The sequence below is a fragment of the Balaenoptera acutorostrata genome, chromosome 3 (assembly GCF_949987535.1).
Source record: "Balaenoptera acutorostrata chromosome 3, mBalAcu1.1, whole genome shotgun sequence".
Lineage (NCBI taxonomy): Eukaryota > Metazoa > Chordata > Mammalia > Artiodactyla > Balaenopteridae > Balaenoptera > Balaenoptera acutorostrata.
In genome coordinates, this window is record NC_080066.1 from 104,275,757 (window position 1) to 104,299,039 (window position 23,283).

General features: G+C 47.2%; 4 protein-coding genes across 6 annotated transcripts in view; 2 read left to right on the forward strand and 2 right to left on the reverse strand.

Moving 5' to 3' along the window:
* OSGEP (O-sialoglycoprotein endopeptidase) overlaps positions 1-1,350 on the reverse strand; it is a 3,655-nt gene extending 2,305 nt beyond the window's left edge. Inside the window, exons 1-2 of the mRNA XM_057542687.1 lie at positions 1,056-1,350; positions 107-240 (exon numbers count right to left, since the gene is read on the reverse strand). Of these exons, the coding sequence (XP_057398670.1) occupies positions 107-240; positions 1,056-1,170 (249 nt within the window). The 5' untranslated portion in view covers positions 1,171-1,350. The remainder of the gene's footprint in view (positions 1-106; positions 241-1,055) is intronic.
* A 321-nt stretch (positions 1,351-1,671) lies between these two features.
* Positions 1,672-4,826, forward strand: APEX1 (apurinic/apyrimidinic endodeoxyribonuclease 1). Of its 2 annotated transcripts, none has more exons than XM_007180483.2 (5): positions 1,672-1,777; positions 2,085-2,210; positions 2,424-2,611; positions 3,694-3,886; positions 4,027-4,826. In XM_007180483.2, the coding sequence occupies exons 2-5, from the start codon at positions 2,153-2,155 to the stop codon at positions 4,542-4,544; spliced, it is 957 nt and encodes a 318-aa protein (XP_007180545.1). In that variant the 5' UTR covers positions 1,672-1,777; positions 2,085-2,152; the 3' UTR covers positions 4,545-4,826. The 2 variants fall into 2 exon arrangements, with proteins under 2 accessions (XP_007180545.1, XP_007180544.1); XM_007180482.2 differs by having other exon boundaries at positions 1,758-1,903.
* An 83-nt stretch (positions 4,827-4,909) lies between these two features.
* PIP4P1 (phosphatidylinositol-4,5-bisphosphate 4-phosphatase 1) lies at positions 4,910-8,520 on the reverse strand. Of its 2 annotated transcripts, none has more exons than XM_007180485.3 (7): positions 8,229-8,520; positions 7,719-7,909; positions 7,242-7,348; positions 6,688-6,793; positions 6,431-6,483; positions 6,244-6,334; positions 4,910-5,755 (listed from the first exon to the last, which is right to left on the reverse strand). In XM_007180485.3, exons 1-7 carry the CDS (start codon positions 8,389-8,391, stop codon positions 5,612-5,614), a joined length of 855 nt encoding a protein of 284 aa, XP_007180547.1. In that variant the 5' UTR covers positions 8,392-8,520; the 3' UTR covers positions 4,910-5,611. The 2 variants fall into 2 exon arrangements, with proteins under 2 accessions (XP_007180547.1, XP_007180548.1); XM_007180486.3 differs by having other exon boundaries at positions 8,250-8,519.
* An 8,060-nt stretch (positions 8,521-16,580) lies between these two features.
* On the forward strand, positions 16,581-23,168 carry PNP (purine nucleoside phosphorylase). The gene is made up of 6 exons (XM_007180487.3): positions 16,581-16,716; positions 18,526-18,695; positions 21,178-21,281; positions 21,482-21,657; positions 21,771-21,961; positions 22,521-23,168. Exons 1-6 carry the CDS (start codon positions 16,706-16,708, stop codon positions 22,736-22,738), a joined length of 870 nt encoding a protein of 289 aa, XP_007180549.1. The 5' UTR covers positions 16,581-16,705; the 3' UTR covers positions 22,739-23,168.
* Positions 23,169-23,283: the final 115 nt, after the last annotated feature.

Below are 23,283 nucleotides of genomic sequence, written 5' to 3' on the forward strand. Positions count from 1 at the left end.
AAGCAGGGATGTGAAGGTTGGGTGGCGGTAGTGGTGGTAGCAGAGGTGAGCTGCAGGCTGTTTTGACCTAGCCAGGCTCCAGGTATATTCTTCCATTGTCACCCACTCTCCCAGCCATACCTTTGGTGTAGGCAATGCAATCAATATCCTTGGAGGTTAATCCAGCCTCTGTTAGTGCCTCCTGCAGCAGGTCCAGGATAACAGTTCGGTGGTGCCTGGCAGTAGCACCTGGAAGGAATCCTAAGAGATGGACACAAGTCAGAGATCATAGAGATTTCTATAGAAAGGTAGGCAGCAGTCAAAACAGACGTTTAAAAAAAAAAACAAACAAAAAACAGACGTTTAGTGGGGCAGGAAGAGTCCCTTTCCCTTTTCTCAAGCATCCTGTCTTCTATGTCTTCAGATATCGTCTTTCCAGCCTGTTCAGCTAGGCTAAAGAAGGCAAGTCAGTTGCCTTCTCCTACTTAAGCAGGTGTTTGCGGGGAGGGTAGACAAGTTACAATATAACTTACAAATAACACTTACTAAAAGTGATAATGTGTCTGGTACTTTAATTCTCAAGACCCAATGATGCAGGTATTACCATTCCCATTTTAAGAATACAGAAGTCCAAAAACAACTACTGAATATTACAAAACCAGCCAGTTCTGTCTACACCTAAGCCGGGAGTCATTACACTTTTTCTCATTCTAGTGTATTTTGACTGCATCTACGTTATACTATTTATCACACTGTAATGTGAAGCTCTGTCTACATGTCCAGCTCCATAACAAGCTTATACATCTATTTTTGTAGCCAGCAGCCAGCTGACGATTAGCACGTAAAAGATGCTCAATAAAGGCTGAACGAGTTCAGAAGATCCAGGTTCAAGTGCCTGTGACTCTTCTATCCACCAGCCTCGTGATGATAACACTGTCACATAATCTCAGAGACTCAGATCAAAAACTATGAGGGGACAATGCGCTCCCCACCTTTCTTCACTAATGTTTAGGAAGATGGCAGGTGATGCCGTGCGGAGAAGTGCGCCGCAAACTACAAGTTCCCTACTCCCGTACCTGTGCCAGGAGGCGTGACGTAAGTCCGCCGCGGGTTCGCCAGCACCACGCCGTCCCGTACTACTCCCACGCCAATCTTGTTGGCGCTGCCTTCAAAACCCAAAACCGCCGGCATGGCTCCTAGCTACCACTGGGGCCGTGGAGCCCGCACCAGTCCGCGCTGGGACGCAGACTCTGGGTCGCTGAAGAAAACGAGTCGTTGGCTGCTAAGGAGGAGCACGCACCGGAACAGATACCAAAGAATTCCCACTGTTAGCGCGCCGGCGCCAGCCCCAACCCCTGTCGTCACGGCGACCCATCAAGGCCCCTTCGAGGATCTGTTCTCTTAACTGCCAGGAACACTGAGTCGGCATCTGCTCCTTAAATTCCTATCCTTTCCTCTGCCTCTCTCCCATGGTCCAGCCTAGCCTTCTCCACTGATTTTGTTCTCTCTTACACAGCTCTGGGATCTCCGGTCAAGGTGGCAGAAGGAGTCGTGATTCTGGCATAGCGATGAACAGCCCAAGAATGGAGGAGTGGGGCCTTCAGTGCCCCGGAGTCACGGAGAAGGGTGGGAAGGCTGAGCTTTCAGTCACGTGGTACAAACAGACCAATCACCCGCATTCCTCCGCCACTGGCGGCGCATCTCACATCACGTGACCACGCCAGTTACCCACGTGGGGGCACATCGTGCTCCATTCTTTGTGCTGAGTTAAGGAGGAGCCAGGCTGCGATCCAAGCAGGTCAGCCACAGGGTTGTTGTTGTTTTGCCCATAGTAGGGGCTTCTCTGGACTTCTGATCGGCAGGCCTAAGTCGGGATTCTTAATGAAGTCCGTCGATTGGCTGGAGGGCCGATCTCGTGAGGAGGGTAGGAGGCACTATGAAATGATCTAGTCTTGAGGATGAGGGGCTGAAAGGCCGATGGTGCACTGAGGCGGGAAAAGAATTCAGAGATAATACGGTTTGAAAGGCGGGACTTGGTGCGGGGGCGCCCGAGGGGGGAGTCTTCCCCAGCCCTAGCTGGTTTCACTACTTCTTTGCGTCTGTAGGCAACGCGATAAATATACTGCTTCGGTGGGCGACGTGGAACTGGTGCAGAAGGGTGTTTGTTACAGTGATGCCGAAACGTGGGAAAAAGGGAGCGGTGGCAGAAGACGGGGAAGAGCCCAAGATTGGTAAGAGAATGAAATAGGCCCATCTCCCTAGAGGCTGCGATGGGGATGTCTATAATTCCCTTGATGAACGGGAGGTACGGACCGACTGTATACTCATTTTTGCAGTTTGCGAAGAAGTCGCGGCAACTGCAGGCTCTCGGTGGATCTATAGTTAACTGCGGATCAAAGTTGGATACCGCCAACTTATATCATTGTGTATTACTTATTTTATAGAGCCAGAGGCCAAGAAGAGCAAGGCGGGAGCAAAAAAAAATGAAAAAGAGGCAACAGGAGAGGGGGCAGTCATGTATGAGGACCCCCCAGATCAGAAAACCTCACCCGGTGGCAAATCAGCCACACTGAAGATCTGCTCCTGGAATGTGGATGGGCTTCGAGCCTGGATTAAGAAGAAAGGTTTAGATGTGAGTGGAATTAAGGGGAGGGGGGTACCGATCTTGGGGTTTAATCACCTTTTCCCATTTTAGTTCCTAGCACTGTCGTTTTCTTGTGGCAGAGATACAAGGTTTTCACCAACTCATACCATTTGTATTTCTTTTTTTTTATAAATTTATTTATTTTTGGCTGCGTTGGGTCTTCGTTGCTAAGCGGGAGCTTTTTCTAGTTGTGGCGAGCGGGGGCTACTCTTGGTTGTGGTGCGTAGGCTTCTCATTGCGGTGGCTTTTCTTGTTGCGGAGCGCAGGCTCAGTAGTTGTGGCGCACGGGCTTGGTTGCTCCGCGGCATGTGGGATTTTTCCGACCAGGGCTCGAACCCGTGTTCCCTGCATTGGCAGCCGGATTCTTAACCACTCTGCCACCAGGGAAGCCCCCCAATTGTATTTCTTAAATGCCATTCCACCAGTTCCACTGCCATTGTTTTATTTAATGTCCTCATCTTTTTCCTAGCATGTCAGAAAAACCTTGTTACTGGACTTGCTCCATTTTATTTCCTGCATATCCAACATTTAAATAACTACTTAAAAAATCTTAGCTGGCTATCCACTGCCTATAGGGAAAAAACCAATCTTCTCAGTGTTGCATGGAACACTCTTTCTTATCTCCCTGCCACTTATGTAGTTTATAACTTCAAATACTGTGTTGCTAGACTTATACTCCTTCTGCAGAGACTGTCTTATTTATTTATTTATTTATGGCTGCATTGGGTCTTCGTTGCTGCACGCGGGCTTTCTCTAGTTGCGGTTAGCAGGGGCTTCTCTTTGTTGTGGTGCACGGGCTTTTCATTGCGGTGGCTTCTCCTGTTGCAGAGCACGGGCTCTAGGCCCACGGGCTCAGTAGTTGTGGCACATGGGCTTAGTAGCTCCGCGGCATGTGGGATCTTCCCGGACCAGGGATGAACCCATGTCCCCTGCATTGGCAGGTGGATTCTTAACCACTGTGCCACCAGGGAAGTCCCTCACCTGTGTATCTCTAGTACTTAGCACATAGATTCTTCAGTAAATGTCTGCTGAATTGATAATACTTTTTCTACCTTTCATTTCGCTCACAGTGGGTAAAGGAAGAAGCCCCAGATATCCTGTGCCTCCAAGAGACCAAATGTTCTGAGAACAAACTACCAGCTGAACTTCAAGCACTCTCTGGACTGTCCCATCAGTACTGGTCAGCTCCTTCAGACAAGGAAGGGTACAGTGGTGTGGGCCTACTCTCCCGCCAGTGCCCACTCAAAGTCTCCTATGGCATTGGTGAGGCACTGGTGATTCCTAAAGCCCAGCTCTTCCAAACCAATTGCTGATATCCCACTCCAGCCCCAATTCTTGATCCCTTTATTCTTTGCTTTCCCTTCTTCAACTTCTTTTTGCTAACTGTTTCATCGTTTCTGTAGGTGAAGAGGAACATGATCAGGAAGGCAGAGTGATTGTGGCTGAATATGATGCATTTGTGCTGGTGACAGCCTATGTACCTAATGCAGGCCGGGGTCTGGTGCGCCTGGAGTACCGGCAGCGCTGGGATGAAGCCTTTCGCAAATTCCTGAAGGGTTTGGCTTCCCGCAAGCCCCTTGTGCTATGTGGGGACCTCAATGTGGCTCATGAAGAAATTGATCTTCGCAACCCAAAGGGAAACAAAAAGAATGCTGGCTTCACTCCAGAAGAGCGTCAGGGCTTTGGGGAATTGCTGCAGGCTGTGCCACTGACTGACAGTTTCCGGCACCTCTACCCCAACACGGCCTATGCCTATACCTTTTGGACATACATGATGAATGCGCGATCCAAAAACGTTGGTTGGCGCCTTGATTATTTCTTATTGTCTCACTCTCTGTTGCCTGCTTTGTGTGACAGCAAGATCCGTTCCAAGGCTCTGGGCAGTGACCACTGTCCCATCACCCTATATCTAGCACTGTGACACCTCCCCCAAATCACTCTGAGCCTGGGAAATAAGCCCACTAAACTAGCTTTAAAATTCTTACTCCCAAGCTTTAAAAACTGCTCTCTAGAGAAATCTGTACTGTTATTTCCCTTCTAAACTATGACTCCTTTAACCAGGCTTCTAGAAACAGACTTAAGTTCTCCACGATTTGTGTGTGTGTGTGTTGGGGGGGGGGTTCTTTTTTTTTTTTACATTAAACAAAAGCTACTGATGACTTCCTTTGAACTGTCGATGTGAAAATAAAGAGTCATAGTTTCAGCCTTGCTGTCTTTGTATTCTACCACTTTGTGGGGCTACAAATTCCCCTCATCCTTTCATACACACAGATTTAACAACTGGAAAAGAGTAGAGTCATGACCTTATTTATTTACAAGCACAGGATGAGTCCCTAACCTCCCCCATGACAGAGCAACCCTACCCAGCCCAGTTAAATACTGCAACTGGGGGGTAAGGTTGAAAAGGAGGAATTACGGGAAATACGGGACTAGGGGACCATACCCCACATTAAATAGTTATATATACATCAGTTCCTGTGGTTCTGTACAGAGCAGCGGCTGACCCCGCCCCCAGAGGACGTGGAATGGGGGAGAGGAGACTGAGGGTGCTGAGACCAGAGCCAGCCCCTGATGAAGTGCAATAGCAGCAGCAAGGTCCTAATGGTGCACAAGAGGGAGGGAGACCCCCAGGGCTACCCACCCCCACCCTGCCCTGGAATGTGTAAGGGACAGGAATGGCTCTCAGGGAGCATATAGGAAGGACAAGGCTAGAACCGTCTTTTAGGACCCAGGTTTAGGGGAAACTTTCCGCCTACTTCACCCTAAACACAGCAACCACTGGAGGCAAGCAGATGGCCAGCAGTGGTTTTACTTATTCCTCCAAACCTAGGTGAGGGCCTGGTTCCTTCCTACCTCTCCGCAGGGAAAAGGAAGGCAGCTGCTTGGCTCCCCTTATAGAAGCCCAGGGAGCCTTTTACCATCACTCCCTTTAGAGTGTCACTGTCCCCACCTGGACGGGGCCAGGCAGTCTGTGGGTCATCGGGGGGCTCAGGAGAAGTTCTGGACAGGGTGGCTGACCTTCATACAGGCCCAATAGAGGGCCCGGCCCAAACACAGCACAGCCAACAGGATGACAAATGCCCAGGCTGCATAGATGCCTCCGTATCGTTGTGCATGCTTCCATGTGCCAAACTGATGAAGAAGAAAAAGGAAGATGAGGTTACTGTTGATCTCTCACCACTTTCTAAGAGCCCTAGTAACAGTAACATGGAACTCAAGCTTCAGTCTCTGTCCCCTATCCGCATGCAGCCACCTTCAGGGACCTTTTAAAAGGCCCAGCTGTCTAGTTCCCTCCACTAGGCAGGAACATACTCAAACAATCCCAGACATCTGTCAGTTTTTCTTCATGTCTGACAACTGAGCCAGGTTTCCTAATAGCAACTCAATCTAAGCTACTGCTCCATTGTTCTATCCTCTGCACAAAGAAGATAGCTGTTTTCTTCTCTGATAGTAACAATGAAGACCGTTTATCAGTCTCCTTCAACTTCAGTTCATCTACACGTTAAAACAAGACAAACAAAAACAGTTTCTTTCACTTCTTTTTAGGATAGCCATTTCCCCAATCTTAGCCTACGGAGACGAGGCTGCAGAATGAAAGGGGTTGGATCAAGGTTACTCACAGCAAGGCCAGTGGCAGTGACTGCCAAGAGTAAGCCAAGCAAGAAGCAGCAGATACATCTCTTTCGTGGATATCTGCGCCCAATAGATGACCTGTGGGGAGGCAAACAAAAATGGATACTTGCAATGGCCCTGTAGCTTTTACTCTATTCACACCCAGCTCAACGATGCCGCTCTCTAATCACTCACACTTTCCTGCAGTGAGGGCAACGGGCCAAGGTTCGGTCTGTGAACTCTGTCCACTACGGAGAAAGGAAAAGAGAAACCAATTAATAGTAGAAGCAGGGTCATCTCCAATGAGAGCCCTGGGGCAGTGGAGTCTGGGAAATGGGTCCTCATAAAACAGACCTTTTCAGGATTCATTATCATGACTCAGAAATATATTCATGACTACTTCTCTGCTGCCCACCCCCTGCCCCCCAGGGCTTCCCAATACCTCTCCTCACCAGAAAAGTATTCTTGCAATGTCCACAGATGACCCTGACACCCACAGGTTGTGGTTCTGGACTCAAAGGTCCTGGGTGCACAGGCCCCAGGTTGATGATTCTTTTGCTGTACAGGAGAAAAAGACTATGTTTTAAAAGTTTTCAATCCTAAGGATCCCTACATTATTCCTCCTTTACATCCCCCACTCCCTGACTCTAAGTCCCTCTACTTCTCTGTACATTTAAGATACTCTGCGCCCCCAGCCCTACCCCAGAGAATCCTTGAGGAAGAGCATCGCTTAAACTTCAGGCCTCTAATTTCCCTTTTACCTCAGGATAATTCACCCAGTCTCTGAGACTCCCCATCTTCCTAAAGGACACCACTTTTCTCCCAATCTTTTTATTGAGAGATGAGAAAGATGGCTATAACATTCTAGAGGCACAACAGTCCTTAGCTTTTTCTCCTTCTAAATAAACACCAGGCTCTCTCACCTTTACATTCTCGATAAACATTCACCCTTTTTCGGCTTTCCGATTTTCCCCACTAATGCCCTTCCCCAAATTATCCCTCTCACCAGTATGGCCGAGGGCAGGCGATCCGCTGGGAAGTCACTTTACAGATAAGGAGACAGTTGCAGGGGCATCGAACATATTTTTTCCCTGGGGGTGCATTCTTGATTGGCTAGAGAATAATGGGGACATCGGTAAGCAAACCTCTAATCCCAATCCCTTCCACTTCCTCCAAAAACACCTTCTGAGGAGAGATCAGAGAGATAAAATCTTAGCCAGGACAGAGAAATGAAAGGCATATAACATGAGATTTGCAAATGAAAACTAAGCTTAAGTATCCAAGATAGGTATGAAGGTGAGGGATGGGAAATATTAGCTTTGGTGAGTGGCTTCTGGGGAAATGGCTGTGTGAGACTCCTGTAACTGAAACCTGGGTTTCATCAAGAGCACTTGGCTAACGCCCGAAGGTCAGGGTCTAGAATCAAGGGATCAGAAAGAGGATCTAGGAAACAGGGCCCATTTCACAGATTTGTATAACTCACAGTGGCTTCATTGCAGACGCCACATTTGACTACATGTTGATGCATCTTGCCTTCCACGTTGATGAGAGACTGGCAGACTCTGCAGGTGATCATGGGAGCACTCCCACTGTCCGGGCTGGTTAGGGGTGAATAGGGGGGTGGGTCCTCCCCAGGCAACACGGCTGGGTGTCCCTCGGGGAACGGGGGAAATGCTGGAGAGGAAGGTAAAAAGAAGGGCTGGCATCAGTTGCAGACACCCTCACTGATGCTACACGGAGTAAGGCAACTCTTGCTGGTCCTCAAGCCTTCTGACAAGCTCAGCGGGATCTTATGATCAGTGCTTCGATCAGATTCCTCAGAAGCCCCTTCCGCTCCGAAGCTCCGGTCGCGATTGCGGAGGGAAGGAAGCCTCCCCCGGTCACAGGTGCAACAGCTCCGCACCTGGCGCTTGGGCCCCGCCCCCGCCCTCGGTCCCGCCCCCTGCTCCTCTCAGAGTACCCCCGGGAACACCTCGGACCCGCCCCGTCTTACCCTGGGGCGGGGCATGTTTACCGGCTCCGTACGGTGGTGCGGAGGGGGTCAGGCCTCCCCCGGGCCCAGCCCCACTCCCGCCCGGCCCCACTAATCCGTTGCCGCCGGCGCCACCGTCGATGGGCTCAGAGAGCAGCGGGGATCGCTCTCCATCTGCCGCCATGGCCTCCACCGCCGCCTCCCGCTTTGGCCAAGGATCCGGCTCTTCGCCGCTGCGGTCGCCGCAGCCACCGCCGCCGCTACCGGGTCCCCAGGGCGCCTGCGCGCCGCGCGGCCAGCTCGCCCCGCAACCAGTGGCCTGCCCCGCCCCGTTTCGCCTCACAGCACTTGATAGGCTATCCCCGCCCCCGTCGTGCTATTATTCGCGGAGACAAACCAATTTCTGGTCCTGTGAAGGCAGCTCCTATTTTCCATTGGGGAGCGTGGCGCCATCGTCAACTGTCACATGACTTTCAGGACGCCGCTGGGCCTGCAAAAACTGCACGTGACGAGAAGTTCTTCGAGCTATTGGAAGCGTGGCCCATCGCGCTACCTCCAGACCAGGAGGTGGGGCAGGGCTGCTTCAGCTCACTGGTGTTCCAGGAAGCCGCCGGTCCTCTTTCAGTCGCCCAGAGCGGGCGCATAGTCATTGCTCCTCGTTAGTCCAAAAACATCACTAAAAGATTTTTCTACTCTTTGAGGTTATAATTGGCCTCTCATTGGCTGGAGGCTTCCCTTCCCTGGTCCTGCGATCCTTGGGGCGCAACTTCATTGGCCTGAACTTAGAGCCAGAACCTGGGGGCGTGGCTCAATGAGCTGCAGTGAAAGCGTGAGGGAGTTTGGGCTGTTCTAAGCACCGGGAGTAGGAACGGTAGGCAATAGTTAGCCACTCTACTCAAAGGAATACCTGTAAAAAGTCAGAGTGAAGATGTGCCAGGAGGAAATGGATTAAAACGTTAAGATTTTCACCCCAGGCTTTCTCACTGAAGTCACTTCTGGAACAGGACACAAGACCGGCTTCTCCAGGAAGCTGCCTTGCAGACCCCACCCTCCCACCATCCCTGGTTAAATTATGAAAGCATCTTTGTATGAGTCTGTCTCTATCGCTACAAGGATGTCTCATGATTTTACTCAATTTTGTGACCCCCAATTATAAATATATATGTATGATAAGAGTTTTTTGACTGAGTTACCAATCAAGTTCAAAGAGATTTTAGTCACCTTATATGGCATAAGAGACAGTCTTTAGACTTGTCTCTGCTTTGCCCCCAGCCAGGAGACTGCTAATGGAGGTTATTCTGACAAGTATTGGAAAAGATCCTAAGCACCTCAAACATTTGATCATACAGCCAGGACTTCCCAGGTGGTGCAGTGATGAAGAATCCACCTGCCAATGCAGGGGACCCGGGTTCAATCCCTGGTCCGGGAAGATTCCCACCTGCCGCAGAGCAACTAAGCCCGCGTGCCACAACTACCAAGCCCACGTGCCACAACTACTGAAGCCTGCGCGCCTAGAGCCCGTGCTCCGCAACAAGAGGAGCCACCGCAGTGAGAAGCCCGCACACCACAACAAAGAGTAGCTTCCACTCGCCGCAACTAGAGAAAGCCTGCGTGCAACAATGAAGACCCAAGGCAGCCAAAAATAAAATAAATAATTTTTTTAAATTTTAAAAAAACAAAAAAAACAAAACATGAGCATACTCCAAGCTACAAAAATCCCCAATATCCTCCTTCCCCAGCTAATATGAATGACTGCTACTTCTTTACGTATTAGAGCTTTAGCCTCTATCTGGTCTTCTCTCCTTCTAGACAAAATGTATTAGATACCCAATCATAGAATTACTCTTCCTGACAGCATTCAATCCAGAGGAAAATCCCATTTCCTTAAACCCTTTCAAAATCTCTTAACACAAGCCCATTTCTATAATAAGTTCTTTCTAGCACCCTCTTACTGACAACACCTCAGTTTTTCATGGCTTGTGCTTTCCCCTTGTGCTTTCCCCTCACTGCACCAAGTAATAACCAAATTAAAAAAAAAAAAGTCCAGAAAAGTAGAGGTCTTCTGACTTATGGTTTCTTTTTTTTTTTTTTTTTTTGGCTGCATTGTGCAGCATGTGGGATCTTAGTTCCCCAACCAGGGATTGAACCTGTGTCCCCTGCATTGGGAGCGTGGAGTCTTAACCACTGGACCACGAGGGTAGTCCCTGACTTATGATTTAATGCTTTTGCACTCACATCATCTACTAGGCATATCGAAAAGGGCAGAAGTGCAGAGGTGGCAGAATGCATGGTATCTGGGATGGAGCCCTTTTGATGCTCAATACCTGGCACATGGAAGTTGCTGATAAATGACTATTAAATTAATTAATTAATTACCTTAAGCCCTATCTTGAGGGAAATTTGTGTACTGAGCAATACTGTCAGCTGTAGTCCCAAGCTGGGTGGATATTCAGCTGGGATACTCCAGTGTGGCTGGTATCAGTTTATGGCTGGCATTTGTTCTGATTGGTTGGCTCCTGTACTATACAGGTAAATAATTTCAATGTTACCCCCGGTACCAGGTATCTTACTTATGGGATGGGGGCTTCTCACATAGACTGAGAAAAATCAGGCTATGGAGGTGTATTTGTTTGCTAGGACTGCCATAATAAAATATCACAGACTGGGTGGCTTAAACAATAGAAATTTATTTTCTCACAGTTCCGGAGCCTTGAAGCCCAAGATCAAGGTGTCAGCAGGCCTCTGTCCTTGGTTTGCAGATAGCCGCCTTCTCCACTGTGTCCTCACAGGGCCTTTTCCCTGTGAGCACACATCCCTGCTGTCTCTTCCTTTTCTTATAAGGAATTAGGGCCCCTTATGACCTCATTTAACCTAATTATCTCTTTAAAGGCCCTATCTCCCAACATAGTTACTTTGGGGTTAAGGGATTAGGGCTTTAACATATGAGTTTTGAGATAGTCCCTAAGAGTTCATAACAGGAGGATATAAAGAAAGACACTGCAAAGCTTTGGAAGGGTTTTTTCTTCAAGCTTCCAACCAAGTGGTAACTATCACACTGTGTAGATGGCAGAGAATGGGGCTGGAGACATCTGCTGGGCTTCTGCCACCCAGGGTCCCAATTTTAATATTTTTTTTTTTTTTTCCCCCCTACTTTATTTATTTATTTATTTATTTTTGGCTGTGTTGGGTCTTCGGTTCGTGCGAGGGCTTTCTCCAGTTGCGGCAAGCGGGGGCCACTCTTCATTGCGGTGCGGGGACCGCTCTTCATCGCGGTGCGCGGGCCTCTCACTATCGCGGCCCCTCCCGCTGCGGGGCACAGGCTCCAGACGCGCAGGCTCAGCAGCCGTGGCTCACGGGCCCAGCCGCTCCGGGGCATGTGGGATCCTCCCAGACCAGGGCTCGAACCCGTGTCCCCTGCATTAGCAGGCAGACTCCCAACCACTGCGCCACCAGGGAAGCCCCAGGGTCCCAATTTGATTTCTCTTTCCACATACCCTATTTCTTCTCTACCCTTTCCTGAAGTGGTAGTTTGCCACCCGTGTGAAACCAACACAGTCCCTTACTCCATTTCCAGGGCAAAGAATGTTTTTGGTAATGTGCAGAGTGAATTAACCAAGATGAAGTGAAGTATGGGCGGTTGGATGGAGTGGGGTAGGGTGTGGTCTAGTTTTAAGGGATTATTTCTCTTTATCAGTCTGCACCTTTGTTCCCTTCTGTTTTATGTCCTTTCCGTGCCCCAGTGCTTTGCCCCTTCCTTTAGGGTGTAGTCAGCTGCTCTATCTGGGGATTGATCTGTTAGGTCAGTCTGTTTATCTTCACTCTGTTCCTGCACTGAATGAGGCACAAATAGGGATCTTACACAGAGAAGAGAAATGAAAGTGATCCTTTTACCTGGGGGGACTAAACTAAAATAACATTTTAGTTTCAGGAATTGGAGAAAATGGAAGGTCAAAGATTCTTGGTGACGGTGGGGTAGGTATTTAAATAGGAGAACAACTATCTTGTGGTCTAGAGAGAATGAGAAATTTCAGTTGAGAGGGCAGGAATAAAATAGGTTTCCTGCCTAAGAAATCCTGAGAGGCTGAGCCTCCTTCTATAAATGTTGCCATTGGGAGTCACTATCTCGAGATATCTTCCCACTCCATAAGCCAATACTTAGTGACTTAGAAACTGCCACTTCCACTCTTCAGTTTCCTTGATATTGAGCATGGAAGATGGGTGTGTTACTGCATGTGTGCCTGGACATGGGAGTGCTTCAGACCTTCAAAGAGGGGTGAGAAGAAGATAGAAAAAGGGTAATAAGGCAGTAATGAGCTATAATCACCCTAAAGTTGATAATTGTTTGGTTCCTGACTACAGGAACCCTACAAGTACAGAATAAAACAGAGTCCCAGCTTTGTAAAATGTGGAGACTGGGGAGCAGTGACTAGAAAAGGTAAGAATAGTGTTGTGCACTGTTCTTTCTGTGATGATTGAAATGTTTCTATGCTTTGCAATGTGGTAGCCACTAGCCACATGTAGCTTTTGAGCAGTTTAAATGTGGTTAGTATAACTAAGAACTGAATTTTTATTTTTTATTGTATCTTTTAATTTTATTAAATTGAAATAGCCATATTTGGCTAGTGGCTTCTGTTTTAAACAATGTAGGATTAGAGTTGCTGTTGATGGGCTGGGCGTACCTCTAGTTTTTGTTCTGATCCAATTCATGGTTAGGTGGGTCTAGAGAAATCGAAAAGGAAAAGAGACAAAGGGGAAAAATAATAATAGTCAATATTTACTGTGTACTTACTATAATTCCAGGCACTTATCTAAACATTTAACTGGCATTTTATATAATCCTCACAAGAGTAAGTACTATTATTATCACTATTTTACAGATGAGAAAACTGAGGCATAATGAGATTTTTTTTTTTTACTTGCTTTGGATCACACAGCTGGTAGGTAAGGGGTGGAGATGGAATTCATTCACAGGTAGTTTGATTAGAGTCCACTCATTTACACTACACAGATTCAGGAATGAGGTGGCAAGGAGTGCCTGGGGCCATAGTTCCCATACTCTGTGCCAAGGGGCAAATTCACAGGAGTACCGTGGGATATTTAAAATTTTTTAAGGGAAACACAGCAATATTTGACATCTCTTGTATACTATGTGAACTGCTAGCTCAAGGTAGTTCACAATTTGAACATTAGATTGTGCTACATTGGGACCTCCCTGGTGGCGCAGGGGACACGGGTTGGAGCCCTGCTCTGGGAAGATCCCACATGCCACGGAGCAACTAAGCCTGTGTGCCACAACTACTGAGCCTGCGCTCTAGAGCCCGCGAGCCACAACTACTGAGCCCACGTGCCACAACCACTGAAGCCTGAGCGCCTAGAGCCCTTGCTCTGCAACAAGAGAAGCCACTGCAATGAGAAGCCCACGCACCTCCAGGAAGAGTAGCCCCCGCTCACCGCAACTAGAGAAAGCCCACGCGTAGCAACAAAGACCCAACGCAGCCATAAATAAATAAATAAATAAATAAATTTATAAAAAATTAAAAAAGACTTGCTACATTCCTTTTGATGACAAAATATCTTTGCAAAGCTGGCTTTTAGGAGGTCGTCTGATAAAAAAGGTAAGTACTGTGTGGAAATCAGCACGGAACAGGAAATGAGGGTAGTAGTGCTGGACTCCAAGGTTTGAGAAGTTGGGCAGTGCCCAACAGGCACACACATTCCATTAGTAACTATTTGTGCTTATTTAAGAAAAAAACAAAAAATAGTTTTTCTTTCAACTTGTCTGTATTATGTTTTTCAAATGGTTTCTAAGTTGTTAGGCACCAACTACCTAAAAAGCAAAACTCTTAGGTATTTCTTCTGACCTAGGGGTGCTGTGAAAAAATTTCTGAGTTCCTAAGTGCCCTATAAACTAAGAAACTGGGAACCTCTGGACTGGGGTATTGCAAACAGATCAAAATGGAGTATGGAGACTTGGCTTGAGATGGCGTAAAGAGAAATAATAGACATTTAATAGACATTTCATATATATGATCATTAAGTATTTGCTGTATGCCAGTGTTCACAGTGCCCTAGATACACACACACATACACATATACACACACACACAGAACACCTAAATCTACCTTTTAAAGGTAAAAATCCTGTGAGGAAAGCAATGAGAGATGTAAACAAACCAAGGTTAGAGGTAGGATGGGACCCAAGGGCTTGATGCAATCTGGAACCTGGGCCCTTCTGTTGGATAGACCACTAAGATGTGTCCTGAGGAGGCCTGCTAGGCCTCATAGGGTAACTCATAGGGCCATTGGTGAATCCGAGATTAAAAAGATTGGGGGTCCAAATGATTGTTCAGAAGCTTGGTTGCTGAACTTGAATTCAGAATAAAGTATATTGTGTGGTTCTGAAGGTTATGTGACCCTGGCCAAGGTGTAATCTGGTAAACTGTCCTTGCCTTTCATATAGCAGTACATTTCTTTGGTGCCCAGAATGTTTATATATTCTGTAGGCTCCTCCCTACATGACATAGGAGAAACACTACAGAAGATTGAGCCTTGTCCCTCAGTTTTCCTTTTGTAGATATATTGAAGATCATCTACCCTTACTTTAGACAGAGTTAAAATTAATTAAGGGAATTCCCTGGTGGTCCAGTGGTTAGGACTTAGTGGTTTCACTGCCGAGGGTCAGGGAATTAGGATCCCACAAGCCTCCCCGCAAGGCCAAAAAAAAAAAAATAATTGATTAAGTTTGTGCTTTCTTAGATGTAATTATGTTCTACTCTTGTTTTTTGTGTAAACTGGATTGGATTTGAGGTGTTTAAAAAGAAACTTTCAGCAATCAAATATTGATAGATATTACCCTTGGGCTGATTTTTTACTTATGACTGAACTTACCCATCATTCAAAATCATGCTTTCAGTGTCTCAATTGTACAGAGTCATATTACTAAGGTGAAACTTTACCTGTAGATCACCCTATTGTTACCTTTGCTAAAATTACTGGATGAATAAGGATAATAATAATAATAATAATCCAATAATAACAATAAACCGTTCATTTGGCACTGTGCTCAGTTCTTTATATATGTTATTTTTGTGTTTACATATATTGTCATTACTCTTGTGTCCCTAACACTAGAACAGTTCTGGTACATAGTCGATGCTCAATAAGTATTTGTTACATGAATGAGATAGAAACGGGGCTGGGAAACAGTGGTTTGGGCCATGGTATTGGGTAACACAGCAAGCAGGAAAGGTTAGAGCTCAGGAGGGTGGAAATAGGTGGAGGATTCCAATAGCTAAGCAAGGACAATTTGTGATTTGATGTGAATTTGGTTAAAATTGTAGAAGTGGAGGCAGAAAATAGCTAAATTCTTACAAAGACGTTATGCTGCGTAGTTCTGTTACAGGAATTTTCATTTTGGGGAAGAATCCTTCTGTAATTATCTGAATTCCTTGGATCAAGTATCGTGTAAATCAAGGGTCTGTCTGCATTTCCCTATCCCATCCCCACTCTATCCCCATCCTTTGTCTGTGTCAAGGATCCAGGAATTGTGTGTGTGTGTGTGTTTTCCAATAAAACTTTATTATAGGGTTACAATTCTTTGTAAATACTACTGTTTCTTATTTATATAACAATTTTTTAAGATATCCATAATAATGAGTAAAGAATGTATGGAAGTAAGTATTCTATGAATAACTTATAATTTGGGGAATACTGGGGAAATTCCTGGAAATTCCTATTTCTCATTCCCAAATCCCAAAGCTTAATATCTATAGGGAATTTGGAAACACCTGGAGAAGGGGATTTGCTGCATCCTCCTGCGAGGATCCTGGGATTCTTACCCGCAGAAATTTTTCTTCTCCTCATCTGGGCCTGGATTTAGACCCCTTATATGTTCTCCCATATCCTGTAACCTCCAGAGCAGCATTATTGCTAGAGTCGACCCTTTTTCCTTTGCCCAGGAAGCAACTCAGACACAGGCTCACTTAATTTTATTCTGGGTTTGCACCACGTAAGGTTTAAATTTTTCTCTTTTCAAATCTCTCATGATTTGCTGTGGACACAACCAGGAATGGGGTTGCAGGTAGATGGTTCGAGGGCTCTCCTCCCGACTTCTACCCTCTTCCCTCATAGGCTTCCGTGCCGGAAACTCCGGAACTGCAGTTAGAAATGGGTGCAGAGGCGAAATGCTGGGTGCTCCTACCGCCCCCCCCCCCCGCGGTGGGTAGGGTGAGGGTCGAGAAAGGTACTGCAGCTGGGAAGACCTCAGATTAGGTTTACACCCTAGCCTCCGGCGATTGAGTCTGGGCGTGTCACCATGGAGACGGGGCCAGCCGCGTACTCGCCTGCCATTGGCTGGGACTCCGGAGCTGGGGATATAAGCCAGCGCGGTGCAAACAATGCGCTGTGTGGATCGTACCCGGTGACTGGCGGTAGCTCCGCTCAGTGGAGTAGGTCTGAGCGGAGAAGGGCAAACTGATCGAGAGGGCGTCGGCGGGACCATGGACAACGGGTGAGGCGGGCACCAGGCCCAGGGAACCCCGGAGGCCTCTGGGGAGGGGAAATGGCTGTCATCGAGACCTGGAAACCCAGCACTCTGGGCCCCGAGGGGGCGAGGAGAGGGAGCGAGTGCCCCGGGGATGCAGAGAGGCCTGGCTCGGAGCCCAGCGTCAGGGGCAAGGCAGCAGAGCAGTGGGGCGGCCAGCGCTGGCAGGGGCGCGCGCGGGAATCGAGCAGGGGTGGCGCCACCAGAGCAGGAAGGGGACAGGTTAGTAGACCGTAGACTACTCGCAAAAGGAGCCGGTGTGTCTGTGTGTGTGCACGCGTGCACGCACGCGTTGCGATGTGAGTGTAGAGGGAGCGTACTCCCCCACCCACATACAGGGAAGAGGTCTTTTCAACCCACGTGCTCGTCACAGATTCCCATTCTAGAGTCTAGGTAAAGCCCTGAGGTACTTTTGGCGCCCATATCTAGAGTTCCTCCTTCAGAAGAGAGATTGCTCACGTCCCTCGACAACGCCTCTCTTTCCTCCAAGGTGGAGGTTCAATTAAGTTGGGGATGTCGTCTCCAAGGAGAGAAGGAAATTCTTATTCACTGAACTGAGCAACAGATCCTGCCTACTCCCCCCATTTCACCTTTGAAAACCCTTATTTCGGCTTTGGTCCTTGAAATCCCAGCCCAAGTCTCCAGCAATAGGGATCACAGTGGTTTTTGGGTGCCCAGGGATTCCGTGCATTCTTGGGAGACTGATGGCCATTGAGGAATTCCTGTAAGCTGTGGCTAGATGTGCTGGGTGGCCATGGCTTCACACTTATTTCATTTCCTTGGCACCTCTTGGGAATGCTATTTGATTAACTTTTACCATCTCACTGCTTCTCTCTTCATCATTCTATGACCCCGGTTCTATTGCCCCGACCCGGTCCCTTACCCAGCTACTTTCCTGAGGGTAGCCCGGTGTATTGTAAAGGCAGCACTTTTGGAGAAAGAGGTTTCCTCTGGAGGCTTGGTTAGTTGTGTTCAGCTCTGTCACACCTCAGTCGTCATTTCCTCCCCTGCTCCGTCCCTTCTCCTTGTTTTTTCCAGATAGGTATGAGAGAATTGGACTGGAATTGTGAGAAAAATTCCCAGTTGATTCTTGGGGATGTCTGGGTTCTGCGTAAGTGTATGCCTTTAGGTCTCTGAAGGGCAAAGGACCTTGGACCTTGATGAAGAGAAGGAAAGATAGGAGAAGGCAGGGAGGAAACACGGGCAGGGGGGGAAAGTTGTAAAAGAGGTTCAAGTGCTGTGGACCTGAACCATGATTTATGGAGTCAAAGGTCTTTGGAGCTTGTTAGTAAATTTTTAATTCATTTTCAAACTGAGCCTATACATTCCCTTGCTTTACATTAGAGGAAAGAATTTGAAGCACAAGTTACTTACCTAAAAAAGACAAAATTGGGACTAGAATCCCTGTTGAGTTCTGCTTCCTCAAGACCAGGATTCTGAAACCTGGTTTTTGAATCAGAATTCAAAAACTGAGGCACTTTTGTAAAAAATAGAGATTCTGGGGCCTCTCCGCATTCTGTAGGGGTGGGCTCCAGAGACTATTTTTCACAAGCTGCTGCTGAGAAACTTATGCAGTCAGTTCTGCTCCAGCTGTTGACAACCAAAATTGTGGCCTGGGTTTGCTTTTTTGTGCAGTACCTTGTCTAGCTTCTTGGCCAACTTCTCTGTCCCCTGTCACCTTGGTACCTCAGCCAGCCTTTCTACACTGAAGGTCATTAGTTTATGATACCCTCGGGATGGAAGTGAAACTCACCTTGGTTTTCCTTTTTTTCCTAGATTCACGTATGAAGATTATCAGAACACTGCAAAATGGCTTTTGTCTCACACCAAACACCGACCTCAAGTGGCGGTGATCTGTGGTTCTGGGTTAGGAGGTCTGAGTGACAAATTAACTCAGGCCCAGATCTTTGACTACAGTGAAATACCGAACTTTCCCAAAAGTACAGGTGCTGGCAAGGGGGAGTAGGGATAGGACTGGGGGATATTGATGGGATTCTGATGGGAGGGCAGTGCTTCTACACCCTGGCTATCCTCTATAGCATTTGACTAGAGACAACTGTTGTAACAGAGGGAAAAACCTACCAAGAATCAGAATGACTTTAGAAGGAAATTCCCCCAGTAGAAATGTTTTAGTAGGGCATGTTTATGTCAATGGTACTGTATGATGACATATTTCCTGTGCTTTAATGACTCAGCTCCTTAAAGCTCTACAACACTTCCCCTGCACATTCTTTCCCCATACACACCATGGTCACCACATCCTCACACACCTCTCTCATTTCTTTCAGTCTGTAGCCTAAGTGGAAAGAGCAGTGCCTGTAAGCTCCCAGACAAAGTCAGGCCTTCCCTGTCCCATGTGTTCCTGCCATTCCCAATCTCCCCAGCTCTAGCTCCAGTCCTAGGGTAAGGCACACACTGGTGCACAGCAACAAATGAACACACAGACTGCCATGTTCTTGCAGACAAATACCCAGGTGATACATGAATACACAAGACTTGATTCACACTGACCCTTTGGAGGGGGAAAGGGTACCCCCTATGCACAGTGGAGTTCTGAGGATAGTGTATCCAGCATCCTAATAGCGGCCAAAAGCTCTAAGGCTGGGCTTCCGTGGTGGTCTAGTGGCTAAGACTCCACACTGCCACTGCAAGGGCGTGGGTTCAGTCCCTGGTCTGGGAAGTTCCGCATGCTGAGGATGAGGCTTAGGGAAGGGCCAGGTGAAATAGGGCAAAGTAAAGGACAAGAGTAGTTTATTTGATTTACTTATTAATTTCTCAGATAACTAACTTCTGTTGGTTTATTTATTAATTTTTCAGATTCTACTTTCCCTGGAGAGTTGAGTTTTAACAGATATTTTTCATGCCCTTTGGAGCAAGACTGGGAGACCGGAGCAGGGAGGTGGGGATGGGGTTGGAGAAGGAAATATTAAAAAGTGAGAGAAGGGAGTGCAAAGTTTTCTAAGAGAGATAGTAGTGATGCTGGCTCCACCTGCCACTCCTACCCGCAGTGAGAAGGGCACTGCACTAAGTAAATGGATTAATTTTTTAAAACTTTATCAATTTACTTTTTATACTTTATTTGGGTTTCCCTAACTGGGTCACCTCTGCTCTACTACTGGTAATTTTTTTTTAAAATAAATTTATTTTACTTATTTATTTATTGGCTGTGTCAGGTCTTCGTTGCTGCACGCGGGCTTCTCATTGCGGTGGCTTCTCTTGTTGCGGAGCACAGGCTCTAGGCGCGCGGGCTTCAGTAGTCGTGGCACGCGGGCTCTAGAGCGCAGGCTCAGTAGTTGTGGCGCATGGGCTTAGCTGCTCCGTGGCATGTGGGATCTTCCCAGACCAGGGCTTGAACCCATGTGCCCTGCATTAGCAGGCGGATTCTTAACCACTGCGCCACCAGGGAAGCCCGGTAATTTTTGTATAAGCGCCTCAATCTCTGAGTATCCCTCAACTCTTCCTGTTTGTTTTGGTCCCTCTCCCAGACCATCCATTCTCTAAGGGATAGGTTGGCCATGTCCATTAAAGGAGAAATGTTAGATGAGAGAAATGGTAATAATGGTTACTATGTCTGTGTGGAGAGTTATCTTTGCACTCCCATGGCCCTGCATGCCCCGTTCAGGACACTATTCCCACAGGACTGTTCTGTGGGTCACAAAGGAGACTTGTATGGGTCCAACCTCAGCCCCTTTCCCTGTTCCTAGCCTCCTTAGGAAGCTAGAATATACCATGAGCTCCCTCTCAGGAGGGAGGAAGCATATAGTTTAGTTAGGGTAATAAGGATACAGATTTTGAGAGTTTTGGAAATTTTGGAAAAGAGGTCTATAATTACAACACTCACTGCATTCATTATTACTCACTTATTCTATTTTTTATTATTTTATTCTCTTACAGTATGGCTTTCTCATTCTTTTGAAATTTCTTCAAAAAGAAACTGATGTGTTTTCACATTGAACATCTTCACCCCCATAGCTCTAATCTCAGGATGTACTTATATCTAAGTTTATGATAAGGGGCTTCCCTGGTGGCGCAGTGGTTAAGAATCTGCCTGCCAATGCAGGGGACATGGGTTCAACCCCTGGTCTGGGAAGACCCCACATGCCACGGAGCAACTAAGCCCATGCACCTAGAGCCTGTGCTCCACAACAAAGAGAAGCCACTGCAATGAGAAGCCACTGCAATGAGAAGCCCGCGCACCGCAATGAAGACCCAACACAGCCAAAAATAAATAAATAAATAAGTTTATGATTAATTTCTGTCTCCCCCACCAGACTTAAACTTTCTGAGAGTGGAGATGACAATGTTTTCTTTTGATTAATTATACCCTCACCTATTGAGCACAGTGAGTTGGCTCAGAGGAGGTACTCAATGGATATGTGTTGTATGAAAGCATCTGTCCATTCATTTCCCTTTCTTTTTTGTATACAGTGCCAGGTCATGCTGGTCGACTGGTGTTTGGGATCTTGAATGGCAGAGGCTGTGTGATGATGCAGGGCAGGTTCCACATGTATGAAGGCTACCCGCTCTGGAAGGTAAATCAGGGACACAAACTTGATTGGGTCTGGACAAAGGGGGAGAGAGCTCTCCTATTTTATTACCTAACTACCCAGGCAAGTTAGATTTTTGGTCCCCTTCTTTCTCGTCTTTTATGCTGTATATCATGTTTATCTGCATGGGTGGATTGGTGACATTTTAAAGAACACTCTCTGATCTTTTATCTTTTCCTTCTAAGGTGACATTCCCAGTGAGGGTTTTCCAGCTTCTGGGTGTGGACACCCTAGTGGTCACCAATGCAGCTGGAGGGCTCAACCCCAGGTTTGAGGTTGGAGATATCATGCTGATCCGCGATCACATCAATCTACCTGGTTTCTGCGGTGAGAACCCTCTCAGAGGGCCCAATGATGAAAGGTAGCTATCCTGCTCCTTTTTGTATAGATGGGTAGGCTCTAAGGACTTGTCTGGGAGTTGGGAGACAGCTTACTCTATTCCATTAACCTGAGATAATCCAACTTGTGCCCTAGGTTTGGAGTTCGTTTCCCTGCCATGTCTGATGCCTATGACCGGGATATGAGGCAGAAGGCTCACAGTATCTGGAAGCAAATGGGAGAGCAGAGAGAGTTACAGGAAGGAACCTATGTGATGGTGGCAGGCCCCACCTTTGAGACTGTGGCAGAGTGTCGTCTGCTGCAGAAGCTGGGGGCAGATGCTGTTGGTGAGGAGGGGAACTTGGCTGGAGGCTTGAAGAGGGAGGGTTCTGGTAAAATAAGATGGAAGAGAGAAAAAGATTGTAGACCTAGATGATAAACTGAAAGAGGGCCTGACTTAAGGGAAGATTGAATTAAACTGACTTGAAAGGTGGTGGGAGGTTTGCATTGTAGCATCAACTCACTACACACCACCAAGGGCTCTAACCACTGTAATGCTAATGACCGGTCCATAATTTGATGACCGTTTCTGATTATTTTAACAAATATCATTATAGCCACCTTCTCTACCCTTTGGCTGGAAGATAGAATTGCATCATTAGAACTGACTTTAAAATGACCACAAACAGAGAGAAATTTCTATTTATAAGAGATGTGCAAGGCCCTCTGAGGCCCGACTCTTTTAGGCAATGCAGAACACCCTAAGCTTGACACTAATTTAGCTGCTTTGGATGTTTTCTTGATGCTGAATTGTCAACGAGGTGATTAATGGAGGTGAGGCTAAAGGGTGAGGAAAAGAGTCATTTGCGGATCCTGACAGTTGGTTTCCCTCTTTCTCCACATCAGGCATGAGCACAGTACCAGAAGTTATAGTTGCAAGGCACTGTGGTCTTCGAGTCTTTGGCTTCTCTCTCATCACTAACAAGGTCATCTGGGATTATGAAAGCCGGGAGAAGGCCAATCACAAGGAAGTACTAGATGCTGGGAAGCAAGCTGCGCAGAAATTGGAGCAATTTGTCTCCATTCTTATGGCTAGCATTCCACTGCCTGACAATGCCAGTTAACCAGCCCTGGAGTGGTCTGGCATCTCCCTTCTGGGATCCAAGGAGCTGCTACCTACTTTGGCCTCTTGCTGGAGTCACGTGCCTCTGCCCTTAGGTAGTGACAGAAAGGAGTGTCACCTGCCCTACTTCTCCCATCAGACCTTTCTGGTACAGAGTGCTTTTCTGCTCAGTTGTCATCACAAAATGATTTCCACCCCTATTCCTCTTCAAGAGCCCAAGCGCTACCACACGTCCAAGGATTTGCCCAGGATTTCACTTGGGGCTGTCCAACTCAGCCTAGTAGCTACTGCTAGCTTTTTGAGATGATCCTGTCACATTCCTGGGGGTTTAGCTCTGCTCCTCAAAACACTGGAGACCACACAAGGAACAGCCTATTCCTTTTGGAGTTTTATACTATCATACTTTGAGAATAAAGAGAAAGATGAAATAATTTCTGCATTTTTGTGTAATTTGGGATAAGGGTGGGGCACAGGCCAAGACTGGCATGAAACCAATCATGAGACCACATGTCTTGTGGTTTGACTCTCTGCCTCTCAGACAGCTAA

Excerpts from the sequence above, each read along its gene's own strand:
- APEX1 (XM_007180482.2), top strand. The coding sequence starts at position 1,861 with ATGAAGTCCGTCGATTGGCTGGAGGGCCGATCTCGTGAGGAGG. Across the intron at positions 1,904-2,084 it reads GGGCCGATCTCGTGAGGAGG|GCAACGCGATAAATATACTG; the intron begins GTAGGAGGCACT and ends TTGCGTCTGTAG. Across the intron at positions 3,887-4,026 it reads CAAAGTCTCCTATGGCATTG|GTGAAGAGGAACATGATCAG; the intron begins GTGAGGCACTGG and ends TCGTTTCTGTAG.
- PIP4P1 (XM_007180485.3), bottom strand. The coding sequence starts at position 8,391 with ATGGCGGCAGATGGAGAGCGATCCCCGCTGCTCTCTGAGCCCATCGAC. Across the intron at positions 7,349-7,718 it reads GCGTCTGCAATGAAGCCACT|CCAATCAAGAATGCACCCCC; the intron begins GTGAGTTATACA and ends ATTATTCTCTAG. Across the intron at positions 6,794-7,241 it reads GCCTGCCCTCGGCCATACTG|CAAAAGAATCATCAACCTGG; the intron begins GTGAGAGGGATA and ends TCTCCTGTACAG.
- PNP (XM_007180487.3), top strand. Across the intron at positions 18,696-21,177 it reads GAACTTTCCCAAAAGTACAG|TGCCAGGTCATGCTGGTCGA; the intron begins GTGCTGGCAAGG and ends TTTTGTATACAG. Across the intron at positions 21,658-21,770 it reads AGAGGGCCCAATGATGAAAG|GTTTGGAGTTCGTTTCCCTG; the intron begins GTAGCTATCCTG and ends CTTGTGCCCTAG.